The sequence below is a fragment of the Falco biarmicus genome, chromosome 2, assembly GCF_023638135.1.
Source record: "Falco biarmicus isolate bFalBia1 chromosome 2, bFalBia1.pri, whole genome shotgun sequence".
Taxonomy (NCBI): domain Eukaryota; kingdom Metazoa; phylum Chordata; class Aves; order Falconiformes; family Falconidae; genus Falco; species Falco biarmicus.
Genome location: NC_079289.1, coordinates 70,311,334 through 70,325,399, shown reverse-complemented (window position 1 = coordinate 70,325,399; position 14,066 = coordinate 70,311,334). Strand labels below are relative to the sequence as shown.

Here is a 14,066-nt window from a genome sequence, read left to right as displayed (position 1 = left end):
GAACCAGAAATACTTGCGTCAAGTATTCTAGAAGTTCTAGTCTGCATGTCTATGTTGCTGACATACCAGAGGAAGCTATACCTAACAAAAAATCTTAATGTGAACAATGCATAAAGTGTAACAGTGCAAAAATACTTCAAGACATCAGTGAATTGTTCCACTTAACATCTGCGTTAATTACTGAGCAATGAGAAAAGTATTTTCCTGTTTTTAATAATTTACCATTTGAGCTCATTCTTTGAAAAATAACGATGGTCTTATAAAGGGTGTATTTACAAATAAAGCGATCAAGTTAATGCTTAACAAGCTGCTACTTGTCAAGTGAAACACAGCCATTAACTATTTGAATACTCTAGGCCAAATCAAAGAGAAAATAAAAATATATTAGTTTATACCATATTTTGATGGAAAAAAATACACATTAAGGTAGTTCATAAGCTAACATGTTTTATAACTGGGTCCTAGAACAAACATGGAATCAGTTAATTTATTAATCTAACAATAATTTTTTAGGATGTGGTAATTTATCTTCCAGCGTATCTTCGTATGATTACAAGTGAGTATTTTTACAGCACAAGAATCAGAATCTCTTTGATGGTACAGAGCTAGCCTTTTAATTGAGTAAGACTGTAAATGAGAGATTCTAAAGATGTAAAATGCTTTACCTATACTTGTAACGCTTTTCCTCTTATGAATTACACAACTTTTTTCATTTTGGCCCTTGATGTAATGACATAAAACATTTCTTGCCTGCCACAAGCCAGGTTCAGAAGTCTTATATGACACTGCTACACCATTTAAACAGACCCAGAGAAATAAAATTCTTACTAACAAATAAAAAAATTAAATTTTAGTTCACTTCCAAACTTTACTCATCTTTTTAATTTTCAGACTGAACTATACGAAGCAAGGTTTTTTCTTCTGTTTTCTCCCTTTAGACCTTCACACAGCAACTAGAGACTTGTAGTTAAGAGATATATAGAAAGTATTTTTTCCCCTTGATCAATCCACATATCTTGGTAAAGTAAGAGGTATTATTTCCACAAGGAGGAATTGAATATAGACCAGAGTATCACATTCAGTCACATTTTATAAGTTAAAAAAACCACCTCAAACAAAACCAAAAGCAGTCAGATCCTTTAGTTTTCAGAGTACCAAGGTCACCAAGCTTTTCAAGATAGCCTGACAATGTGGACAGTGAATATTAACCTACTTAGTCTCAGTTAGACATTTCATGTACAAAGATATAAGGCACCTTCTCAACATAAACCTTCTTAAACAAGTATCTACCTGTGTCAGTTTTAAGTGCAGACCTGCCTGCTTTCCATTTTTTTAATTTTTCCCTTCCTGGAAAGACACCGCTGTTTTTTCTCTGCAGGCTGTTGACAAACTCTGTCAATTCACACTTCCATGATGATATATGATGCAGTCTTGAACGTGAATAAAAGTCAGAAATAAAACTACAATCTGAAGGTTTGGACACAGGTAAGGAAGCTGCCTTGCTAGCAGCAGGTACAGAAGTGCTTTTTGTGCTTGAAGGCCCCTGAACAGTGGAGTGGTGAGCACCATTTATTTTAGCATTACTGTGCAAAGATGAAGATGAGGATGAATTACTCATAGTCCTATGTGGATTCCACGAGAAGTCTGTATTTTTGTTGCTTTGCTGCAACTGCTGCGTTGTGCAGTCTCTAAAGTCAACCATGCCTTTTTCAGTCTTCTCCTCCTCCAGCACAGGGCTTGGAGAGAACCTACTCGCAACACCGTTGCCGGAGGGCACCAAGCAATCCTGTGTCTTTAAGGCACTGGTAGAAGTGTGTGTCCGTCCGTTAAAAACGGCAGTGCTGTCTTTGTGAGACTGAATCCCATTTTGTTTCCGTCCAGGAAGGATCTGCTCCAGCTCCGCAAATCCAAAATCGTCATTTTCTTCCTCCTCTTCTTCATTCCAGCTACTTATTCCGTTGGGTGTCATCTCATTTTCCATCTCACACTTTTTAATATGATTTCTGAAACAGATATGATTCTTTAATACCACATCTTTCAAAAGGCACACCTACAGGTCATTTCAAGTGCTAAGTATTTATCTTCCTAATTGTTACTGGTATGTATTTGAGTAATTTTTACATTTTCAAGACAATTATCTCAAACTCTGAGCCATGTCCTCTGCATGTCACAAAATATTATATTGCTGTACAAAAGATTTCACAGATTTGGTGTATTATTAATGCAGCACTACACGGAGTTTATATGGGAGTAGCCAAAACCATGCTCACACTAGAACAGCTATTTCCAAGGCCTTTAATTTGACCAGCATTCTCCAACTGAACTATAATATTTATTTGTTAACAGAACTGTACTACCATGGTCAGCATGAATGGGGCAGGAATAAGGCAAACCATCAGAAGGAGTTACCTTTTTATCAAGAGAGGTGATTTTCCTTATCTAGTTACAAACACACAAAAAAAGAAAAAAACAAAGTATACAGAGAAAACTTCTATTTTTTAGAAAATTATTTTGATGTGTTGCATTTATTTTACCTTCTCCCAAGGGAAAAAAATATCTGTTCAAGCTCTATAAATCAAACACATTCTTAGCTTTTCACAAAACCCCAAACAAACAAATTTTCATCTTTTAACCATATAAAAAAAAGTACTCTGCCACAAGCGCACTGGCAATTTACATTTACTATGACAATGTAAAGGTAAAGCTTTCATTCAAAGAATTAATGCTGTAACAAACCTTAAGTGGAATTAAAACCAAAGCCTTCAAGAGTTGTGCATACTCTTGATCCGCTGAAAAAAACTCAACCCACAACCACCATTCACAACTCCCAAAGCTATCAATGTAAGTACACAAAAAAAGGCAGGCAATAATTAGCTATGTAGTATACCAGTGAAACCAGAAAGCCAATTAAGTGTGACAACAATTTGGTTAAGATTATCACAATCATAAATTATTACACATAACATTTTGGAGGAGTTGCATGGTTGAAAGTTGTATACCCAGTGGTACATATTTAGTATTAGAGGCTAGGGCAGGATTTTTAACTCATGCTTTTCAGACTAAATTGTTATTTTTGGAAGCGTGAATATTTTTCCCATTTGAAAAACATTAACAATGCAATAATAAGAGGTGATGGTAATTGTATCACTCATTGTTTAGAATACAGGTAAATACTCCTTACGATATTAATTTTGTGGCACTAGTGTCATTTTTTCTAAATACAGACAAATCCCACTGATAGGTAAAGTCTCCTCAGCATTATGTGGAACTGAATTTTAAATACATCAGCAGACTACAGAAGAATAGAGATCACCATTACGCATCAGAAAGTACAGTATCTTGTACAGTATCCTTGGCCCTTTTTGAGGAGCAGTAGCATTGGACCAGATGATCTCCAGAGGTCTCTTCCAACCTCAAACATTCTGTAATCTTATGATTCTTCCTTCTAAAAAAACCACATGCTTCTGAAAAAGACGTGGGAACCCCCTTAAAAAGATCTACAGAACAGTATGTTCAAGTGGAAGGTTTCTTTCCAAATTCCAGTTCCTCTGCCAGTTAAAAGTTTCACTCATAGCTTTGTTCTCTTCTCTTCTCATGGTCTTTTAGGAGAATTTCTTACGTTGTAATTGAATTTTTTAATCCATCTTCTCTCTCAAGTGTGACTTAAACCTTGGTGTTAACATATATAAGGTATGCTGTCACTTTTTGGCTTAAAAGAAGCTAAAGAAAGAACTTAACTAATATGCATTTGTATTTGTTCCTAGGCACCTCCAGCAAAAGTAATCAAATCACACCAGCTTTTTGTTTTTGAAATAAAGACCTACTTTTCAGTGTCACTAGTCAGAGTCTTTTAATGTATGCCTGTTGCTTCCACACAGATATCCTACATCCTAGGATTTCTAAGTCACATAATCAAAGTGTGGTCCTAAGGTTAGAGACAAAGCTTGAAGTAAAGGTAACTGTAGTTCTGTCCTTGACTTATATAGCTATGCCTTACTTTTAAATTTCAGTGCCTCAGAGATTTCCTCTTAATAGAGAAGAAATTAATTTAAAAAATATTATATAGTTATAAGTGCAAACCCATTATGAGTGAAAGATTAGCATCTGCATTACAAGATCAGAAACACTTACACCCTGTTGAGATCTTTAGCTATATTGCTTGGACCTGGCATGGCATCTTCAGGTTTGCATATGCTATTAAAGTTGAGACCTTTTTGAACACTTGACTGCTTGGTGTAAAGCTGATACGGAATGTGCGACAGGAGACGCCCAGCTTTAATGCTGAAACAAAAAAAAACAGGAACAGGTTACTATTTCAGACATTTAAAAAAAAAAACAACCTTCTGTGCTAGAAAATACCTTATGCACAGTAAACTATTACTTTAGTCATTACTGTTTGCTGTTCTGCTATATGTACCTGCAGTCCCTTCTACAGCCCCCTTCCCACTACTAACTGAATTTCACTGAGAAGTAATTTGTGATGTGGTGACTGGTACTACAAAAGACATTTGCACGGTTCTGTTGGTCAGTTGTCTACATCCATTTATCTTCTCCAATTGACACAAAATCCAAATATGTATTTTCAAAACCAAAATAAACAATGCCCAATAATAAAAAAAAAATAATAATGGTGAGTTGTCCAGGCTATTCTAACCGAACAATGCTGACTGAGCTTTTAAACTTGGAACAATACATATGCATGTGTTCCAAGCAAATCTGCGTAGAATTTGAAGGTCAGCTAGGATGTGGTTCACTATTAAAGAGGAACTACTTTTTTCCATTCTGAAAAGGTAATTGCTCCTCCTTGTGAGAAAATTCACTGAAGAAAGCTTGAATAACTTCCAAATAGACATTCCGTAAGTATCTACCACAATCATTCCAGTCCTGTCTTATGTGTTCCACTGTATCTCCCTCTTCTTTTTCTTCTTCCACTGACACTGCAATTATAATTCAGTAACTCTTGAATTCCTTAGGGAAATCATGGACTTTGAAGGGGAATCTTCTCAAAAATACACCACAGCATGATTTCATCCTTCCACCCCAATACCTGTTGCTGGCAGTAGAGGTAACAGCCCTCCCAGCCTATACTTCACCTCTTCTCCATATACAGCTGTCCTGGTTTCAGATTAGTAGCTGGTGCAGTGCTGTGTTTTGGATTTGGTGTGAGAGCAATGTTGATAGCACACGGATATTTTCAGTTGTTGCTGGGTGATGTTTATACCAAGTCAAGGACTTCTCAGTTTCTCAGGCCCTGCCAGTGAAAGCGATGGAGGGACACGGGAAACTGGGAGGGGACACAGCCAAGGCAGGTGACCTGAACCAGCCAAAGGGATGTTCCATACCATGGAATGGTACGGTACTACCATGCTCAGTATATAAACTGGAGGGGTTGGCCGGGACCTGCCAATCGCTGCTTGGGGACTGGTGGGGCATCAGTCAGCGGGCGGCGAGCAGCTCTGTTGTGCATCATTTGTTTTCTTTCCTCCCTTCCCTCTGGATTTTATTCCTCTCCCCCTCTCCCTCCTTTTCATTATAACTGTTATTATTATTGTTCTTTCATTTTTTATTTCAACTATTAAACTGTTCTTACCTCAACCCTCAAGTTTTACATTCCTTTCCAATTCTCCTCCCACTATCCCTCTGGGTCAGGGGGGGAGTCAGTGACTGGCTCCATGGTGCTTAGTTGCCAGCCAGGGTTAAATCACAACAGCAGCTCTTCATGTTGAACACTGGATCAGAGATGCTGAAATTTCTTACAGCAGAGGAACCTCTCTCACATCAAAGCAGCTTAATTAGTGCTCAGTTTTGAAGATACAATTGGATTCAAATTTTTAAAGAGAACCTAGCTCAGTGACAGATACTGTTTTTCTGTTCAACACCTGAATGCTTTCTCTTGGACATGTGCTTTTTAACTAGCTCAAATCTGTATTACTGTCAGGGGAGTTGGACAGTGGAACAAATGCCCTTAGGAGCTTTCTTGCTGCAATTACAGAAAAATATGTAGAGGGATCGCATTTCCCAATTAGGTAAATTAAAACTAGTTAGGCATATACACAGAGACCTAGTAAGGTTTCTATGGGAATGGGATAGTAGAAACAGGTCTAAAAATATATCAATTAAATACTGTTTGATACGTGAATATATAGCACTCATAAAGGAACATCGTTTACATTATATGTTGCCAACTATTGCCAAACATTGCCATTTGGAACAGGCGGCCCAAGATGGAATCACCATCCCTGGATGTGTTTTAAAAAACCTGTAGATTTCATACTTAGTGACATGATTTAGTGATGGACTTGGCAGTCCTGGATTAATGGTTGGACTTGATGATCTCAAAGGTCTTTTCCAACCTAAATGTTTCTATGATTCTAAATAAAGCTAAAAATACACACGGTAGAGTTCCAAAGTTTTCTTGTACAGAAAGCAGTGATGCAGCAAGTAGGCTTTTACAATACCTGGTTAGACTGTTTCTCGTTATCACTGTGTGAATATGATAAACTCCCACATTTACTTAAAAAGTTCTAGCTAAAATTTTAGCTACTGGAGTAGCTGCATCACTAGATCAATACACAGTTGGTTTGTTTTTTTTCTAACTGTACTAACGTTCAGCAATAGGAATCCCATTTTAGATGCATCATTCAACACTGTTCCCCATTCCACAATCCCTGGATCACAGAATTCATAATCACTAAAAAAATTACATTGGAAAGGACCTCTGGTGTTCTCTAGTCCGAACACTATTCAAAACAGTTATCTTTAAAGTTAGATCAGGTTGCCCAGGGCTGACTCCACCTAAATTCTGAGTATCTCCAAGGCCTGAGATTCCACCACCTCTCTAGGCACCTCCTGTTCCACTGCTTACTATCACTGTGAAAAATCCTTTTCCTTATACTCAGTCAAAATTTTCTTTGCTGCTATTTGAGACTATTTCCTCTTGTGTTCTTGCTGCGCATCTTGAAGAAAAATCTGGCTCCGTGCTCTCTGTAACCTCTATATCGGTAACAAAATACAATACTAGATCACCCCCAGTCCTCTCTCCAAGCAGAACAAAACCAGCTTTCTTATACTGAGAAGCCCCAAATCAGACACAGAACTCCAGATGTAGCTTCAGAAATGTCAAATAGATTGGAGGAATCACTTCCCTTGACCTGTTGGCTATGGTCTTGCTAACACAACCCTGTATGCTATTAGCCTTTATCTCCACAACGGCAAAACTGCTGACCCATAGTCAACTTGTAGTCCACCAGGACACTCAAGTCCTTCCCTACAAGGGTGTCTCCCAGCCAGTGACTCCCTAGCCTATCTGGCTGCATGGAATTAATTATCCTCACATGCAGGAGTCTGCATTTGACTTTGCTGGATTTCATGACATTTCTGTCATCCCATTCCTCCAGTTTGTTGACACTGTCCAAAGGGCCGCCCTGCTCTCCCGTATACCAAGGATTCCCTTCTATTTGCTGTCATCCACAAACTTGCTGAAGGTACTTTTTACTGTGTCACCTATGTCCACATTTTTCATGAAGACAATAAACTGCAACTTGTAACCATTTGCTAATTTGACTCTGAACTGTTAACCACTACTGTCCGAGCCAGGCAGCTGAGCCAGTTCTTCACCCAGCCAGCAGCACACTATCCAATCTGTATCTCCCCAGTTTGACTAAAAGAGTGCAGAAGCCCTACTGCAGTCAAAGCAAATGATAGCCACTACTCTCCCTTTGTCCAGTCATCTCACCACAGAAGACAACCAAGATACAGCCACCTTAGATACAGCTTCCAGGAAGGTATTTTCCATAGGCTTCAATAACCATGGTGAAGATGATCACAGTGCAGTTCCCTGGATCCTTCTTCTTTCCATTTCAGAAGACAGGCATGACATCTGCCTTTTATCCAGTCATTCTGGAAAATCTCATCTGATTGTCAGGAATTTTCAAAGATGAGAGACTGGTGTAGCACTGGTATTAGCCAGCTTCTTCAGCTCCCTTGGATGCATTCTATCTATGTCATGTTTCCTTAAATGAAACACAATTTACGCTTCCTGTACCTTTTGTAGCATTGCTTTTCTCCAAATTCTGCCACTAGGCACACAGGCCTTCAAGGCATGAAAGTAGACCCTGCCACTAAACACTGAAGAAAAGGCAGTATTGAGTACCTCAACTTTTTCCATATCCTTTGTCATGAGGATACCCCACAACAGCAGGCCTGCTCCACTTGCTTCCAGTATAGCTATAAAAGCCATTTCCTTCCCCTTCAGTGCTTTGCAGGTTTAAAAAAAAAAAACCAAACATGGCATCTCTTCTGAAAGCTGTACTGTTTAAGACAGGTAGCTTTCATTTATTCAAATATTTTGTATTCTGAATCCTCATCAGAAAAAGGAAGTGAAGTGTGATGTACCAGACTAATTTTTGGTCTGGGTAAATTATTTTAAACTATTGTCTTCACATTTTTGTTAGATTAACGCCAATCTTTAAGAAGAATATTCACTGAATCTGAGTATCAAAATAAGGAATCCACAAATTCTACTGGGAGCTCATCATAGTGGTTGGTTATCCTTAATCTCCAAAAAGGAATTTTATTATAAATGTTAAAGAATGTTTGTTAAAAGAATATTCAATTTGAAAGTCAAGCTCCCAGATCACCTTAATTTGGCTTCCACTGGACGCTGCACAACCACCTCTCCAAGCTACATAATTACATGGTGTATCTTTCAAATAAAGGAAGAAAAATTTTACAAAGGAGGTCTGCCTGCAAGTCTCCTCCTTCATTTGTTGCAGAAATGGAGAGGGAATGAAAACATACAACAAGGGGAGTACAGAAAGAATGATTCTGTCACTAAAGCAAACACCATTGCTCCACAATACTGGATTTTGCAACTACTGTTACCACAGGGTCTCTATGTGATGCTAATTAAACCAAAATTCTAGCGCTACTAGCATTTAACAACAGCCTTATCAGAGTCTGACTTCAGACCATAGTTCAGAAAGTTTACAGTTCAGAATATGCAAAGCTTTTAATGCAGTAATAAACTTCAACATATGCCTTACCATCCTTGTATAAGTAAGTCTAAAAAATCTTATCTTACATAGTTCACATGGCATATTCCAAGTTATTGACATTTTTGGTGTGTTACCTTAATGTCTTTTTGGTGGTTCTCAAACAGAAATGAAAATAATAGCTATTGTAATGAGTGCCATGCTTAAGTTCATTAATCTCTGGAAAGCAGACAGATGCTATAGTGATAAGCACCAATAAAAGACAGGAATTAAGTTATTCATTCTGTTATCAACAAAGAATTCAAGTCACATACAATAAGTAAGAAACAGGGTTAGAGACAAGAAGCAATAAGATGAATTAGTAATTTGCAACCTGACCTCAACCTTTTCCTTGAAGAGAACGTGTCAGATACCATAGTGAAAAAAGATGGCATGTGATCATGTAATTAAGGACTAGATCATAAATGTGTGCACACAAAGAAATAAATCAAAGCTCCACAGACAAACGACCTTTTAATTTTGCAACCTTGGATGACAAGACTGAAGATCTGACAACACTGCTTTACCAGCAATTTGTGACAGTAACATTTCAGGGTGGATTCTTAACCAAACTGGAAAAAAACTCCAAACCCATCATATTGCACTAACACGATGTGCACATGAATATTCAATAAACTTGGAACCTCTACATCCACTGCACTTTCACCAACTAATCTACCAAGGAGAACATAATTTGGTATTCCATACACTGAGATGGGAATATTTAACCTATGAGTGTTCTTCAGTACTGTTGAGAGGAAAAAATGAGGGGGGATTGTGAAATTAGCTTTTATTCCAGATTCTGACATGAACCCAGTTCTACTGAAACACTGAGTTCTCTGTCTGCTCGTGCTCAACCCTATGTATCTGTCTATACTCAGTTCTTCTGACTTACTCTACAGTACAACCTTCCACAACCAGGAGATGCAGAACCTGAACAAACATCCTAAGGCAAATTCTAGGAGATTTCATGCATTAGGTTCTAGCAAGTCTCTACTGAATGTATACAAATTTATTTTTCCAACTTGGTTAAAATCATAAGTTTTAATGGCATCAATGGCAGCCACACCTTTCAAATAAAACCGCACCTACTACCATTTTCCAAGTCCTTAAACTCATGGGTGAGGCCCTAAAACTGTTTAAAAATACGTTGCCTAAAATCCATTTCAAAGTGAGGAACCTATCATTACTGACTAAAGTTTAGAAAATTTACCTTAAAGATACATGATACGAAACAGTTGAACCCAAAGGACTGAAAATCAGCAAACTGAAAATAGGAACTTCAAATAGGATTTTACAAGTACGTATGCAGAACCGTTCCTTGCCTGTTTCTGCTGGTCATCTAGGAAAGAGGCTAGTTAAGAACAGCAGGACACTGACAGAATTATTTCCAGAACATATTCCTGTCTGTTCCATTTCCCATGGGTTCCTCAGATGGAAGACAGATGCAAGCCAGATTAACTGCTCTGAGCCTGGCTATCATCTTTTTCAAGGACCTGAGGACAACTTTAGTTGATCCTACATATTCCATTGTATGGAGGAACCAAAGAACATAAATTCTTTGCAAATAGAAGTTGTGGTGAGTTTTTTTTATGTTGTTTTTGTTTTGTTACGAAGTCACAACATAATAAATGTTTAGATGGATTAATTTAGATTTTATGAAAATGCTTTTCAACTGACCTTCTTTATTCACAGATGAAATGAAATTTATGCAATGCACAAGGCAACAGGTTAAAAACCAATCACCTGGTACTTACTTAAACATACTGAGATGAAGGCTGGTCAATTGATTGGATATTAAATGGAATCCACAAGATAACATTCAGTTTTCTGATATGCCTGAGACTTTCTGAATGTTCTTAGTGAAGTTTAAGGAATGATCACTAAGCGTATATTCAGTCTAACAGTGCTACTTTTACTCAGCTGTTGCAAGGATAGATTTATTTTAAACTAAACCATAATCTTAAAACGCAATCTTATATAATGCTGTTTCTCCAGATTTTTCTTCTTTTTCTTTCACCCCCCAAAAGGAGAAACTTCCAAAAGTAGTAGTAGACCTACACTTACCTTTCCACAATCCACTCTGGCCGAACTACTTTTTCTCCTTTCAATTCTTTTATTTTGGCATTTGGAAGATTTGTGGCAATGATGTGAGTTGTTTTTGATCTGGAATAGTATACATGGTATTGGCCTCCATGCAACATCATTAGCCGTTTTAATTCATCAGCTGAGGGATCTATAAAATTTAAACGAGAAATATTTCTGGTTTTTGTCAGCAAATACAGTAAGAAAAACAACTCTGAGAAATATGACGCCATGACCTGAAAGAGTACAAACTGTTGTTTTCCTTCAGAAAAACCTTACAAGTTCTTCAAAGAACAAATCAGAAAAGCATTTCTGAAGAAATGTAAAAAACTGTGTTTTTGAAGAGACCAATTCAAAAGGTAAACATTCTACTTGTTAGAGGATCTTTCCACAACATGTATGGGGGGAATAATCAAATAGATTTAATGCTAGACTACATTAAAAACACTTTACCTCAACATAACACAAAATGAGACTAGCTCACTCATCTTTTCACCACAGTTTGGGAGAGTAATTTATACCCAGAAGCAATAGAAAAGAATTAGTATCAAAAGTGTTAGCAACAGCACAGAACGACTGTACAATTTCTGATTTACTGAAGCAGTTAAATCACTCTTTCTTTACCAGGTTATTCTTCAATTGTTACAGCGAACAGAGAATACCTTAAAAACTAACATCTCTTCTTATCCCCTCAATCGTGTTAAAAAGAGTACTTATTTTGCAAGCAGAAGTGGGAAAAAAAAAAAGAAACAAGTTTTAGCTTTTGGAAAGCCTTCCCTGTTGTACCACGCTGGCACCGAAAGATTTGGGCCAGCACAAATGTTTTGAATAGTAAATCCAGCACAGGATACTAAAAAAAAAAAAAAAAAAAAAAAAAAGTTTATCAATACAGGAAGGAGAATTTTTTTTTAAGAATAAAATTACCATTACTTCCAGCTTCCAGTGGCCTACTGTCAACTTCCACAATATTTCTAACACTTGATTATACCTCTAACTTTTACCTAAAAATTAAAGCACACATTTTCCCCAAGCATTCCCTTTCCTACTCCAGCCTTTTGGACAACCATCTTGAAAAGCTCTATTTAGGAACTAGTACTTCAAAGAATATGCAAATGCTAGATTTTCACTAAAGAAACTACCTGTATTAAAGTAATTGATTCAGATGTATTAATAGTTTACCACGTCCACCTTAATTTTTTTCAGTCTGTTTGAGTCCTGTACTCAAACCAGCACTGCTCCATATCATAGAAGCTGTACGCATCAGTTAGATAATAGTCACAACATTCCTGGCATAGGTCCCTGAAAAAGGCTTTTGTGAAGTTTCAAAAAGGTTATTGAGCTGCTTTACAGAGCCCAGGAGAAATACTAACATAAGGATGGTTGATTAAAAATCTTACTCCAGATAACATGCACTATCACTCCATGATAGACAAAGCATACATATGTTCTACCTCTTCTGTTCATCCTTCCTCTATGAGTGGGTTCAGTCTCAAGCATTATGCCACTCTGAGTAAGAAAACCCCAACATATCCACCCAAACATAAATTTAATGCATACACTCCAACCATCAACAGTCTGGAAAATTAAAAATATAATGTATGTAGGAATATGGAAGAAGTTAAAAGGTTTCATTTCAAAGAGTAAGATTGCAGAAGGGTGGAAAAATTTACTCCTACTTCTATTGGTGACCATTCACACAAATGATTCAGTAAAATAATATTTATATTCAGAACCCAAATCTGATTTTGTATTGAAAATCCTACTCATGACATACAAAGGACCAGAATATGCAAAACATACACAGTAACAGTTACGTATTTACTTAGTTGCAAAAGAATGTGTTTTACAGTTCTTTACGCCACTTAGGATGGTAAACTGACACTAAATCAGAACAGACTCTTAAAAAAATAAAAGGTTCACCTGTAAAACCATTGACATAGATGGCGACTCCACTAAAGATACTTGAAGAATTTCCATCCCTCTGGTGCTGTATGGCTGCATCTGACCGGAATTGATCCTCCAATTTCTTAACCTTTGCTGACATGTACCCGCCCTAATTTTTAAGTTAAAACAAAACAAAACCAAACCCATGATTGCTAGTCTTACTTTCTAACATTTACAGACAGAAACTGATCAATTATAAGACTGGAAAAGTAAGCAGCATCCCCTCAAATTGATTTTGGTTGACATACGGAAGATATATTCTTTTTCCAAATGAAAAATAATAAATCCTCCTGATTTCTTATCTATAAGATAATTGCATCTTGTTACCAACATGGAAGGATTTATTTCATACTTCTTTCATCTTATTCCATACAAAAATGATTCTATCTATATAAAAATTCTTACAGAAGAAAAAAAAAAGAAACAAGGGAATGATGCAAGTCTGGATGCTAAATTGGAGGCTTTTCGCCTAAAGAAACAATGTAGAGAATATTCATTAGAGCTCCATGCATTTTCAGTTCTTAAATATACATGAGACAGTAGTATCATAAATATTTATGTAAATTAGGTGACTTAGTTATTGTTTCTCCAACTACACAGAATGTCATGGAAACAACCATACATAGTTTTAGAATTATTTAGTTTAGTTTTTAAATGGTGATTTAAAGCTATTCAAAGGTCTGCACTTATTAACAATGCAATTTAGTGGATTACTGTGAATGAAGACTTCAAAACCTGGTCATTTTAAAAATTTCTTTTGAAGTTAATTATGTGTTTTCAAGTGAAGCAAAAGGGTTTAATTTATAGCATTACCTTTAGCATATATAACAAAATTGTAAACCCTTTTTAACCACACTTCCATTTACCTCTTAAAAAAAGAAAAAAAAGCCACTTGGTTTTGAACATACCCATATGCCCCAGCCATCGCCATCGGCAGCCCGTTTCCGCCATCCACCCCGCCTCATACTGAAGCTTCTGCATAGGAAGAACAATGCTTGATCAATT

General features: G+C 36.9%; 1 protein-coding gene across 2 annotated transcripts in view; it reads right to left on the bottom strand.

Annotated features, from left to right (window-relative positions):
- The window catches only part of REV1 (REV1 DNA directed polymerase), a 62,695-nt gene that overhangs the window by 35,285 nt on the left and 13,344 nt on the right, over nucleotides 1–14,066 (bottom strand). For both annotated transcript variants that reach the window (XM_056328593.1, XM_056328594.1), the window contains exons 2-6: nucleotides 13,970–14,036; nucleotides 13,038–13,170; nucleotides 11,100–11,268; nucleotides 4,132–4,281; nucleotides 1,291–2,003 (exon numbers count right to left, since the gene is read on the bottom strand). In XM_056328593.1, the coding sequence (XP_056184568.1) occupies nucleotides 1,291–2,003; nucleotides 4,132–4,281; nucleotides 11,100–11,268; nucleotides 13,038–13,170; nucleotides 13,970–14,026 (1,222 nt within the window). In that variant the 5' untranslated portion in view covers nucleotides 14,027–14,036. The remainder of the gene's footprint in view (nucleotides 1–1,290; nucleotides 2,004–4,131; nucleotides 4,282–11,099; nucleotides 11,269–13,037; nucleotides 13,171–13,969; nucleotides 14,037–14,066) is intronic.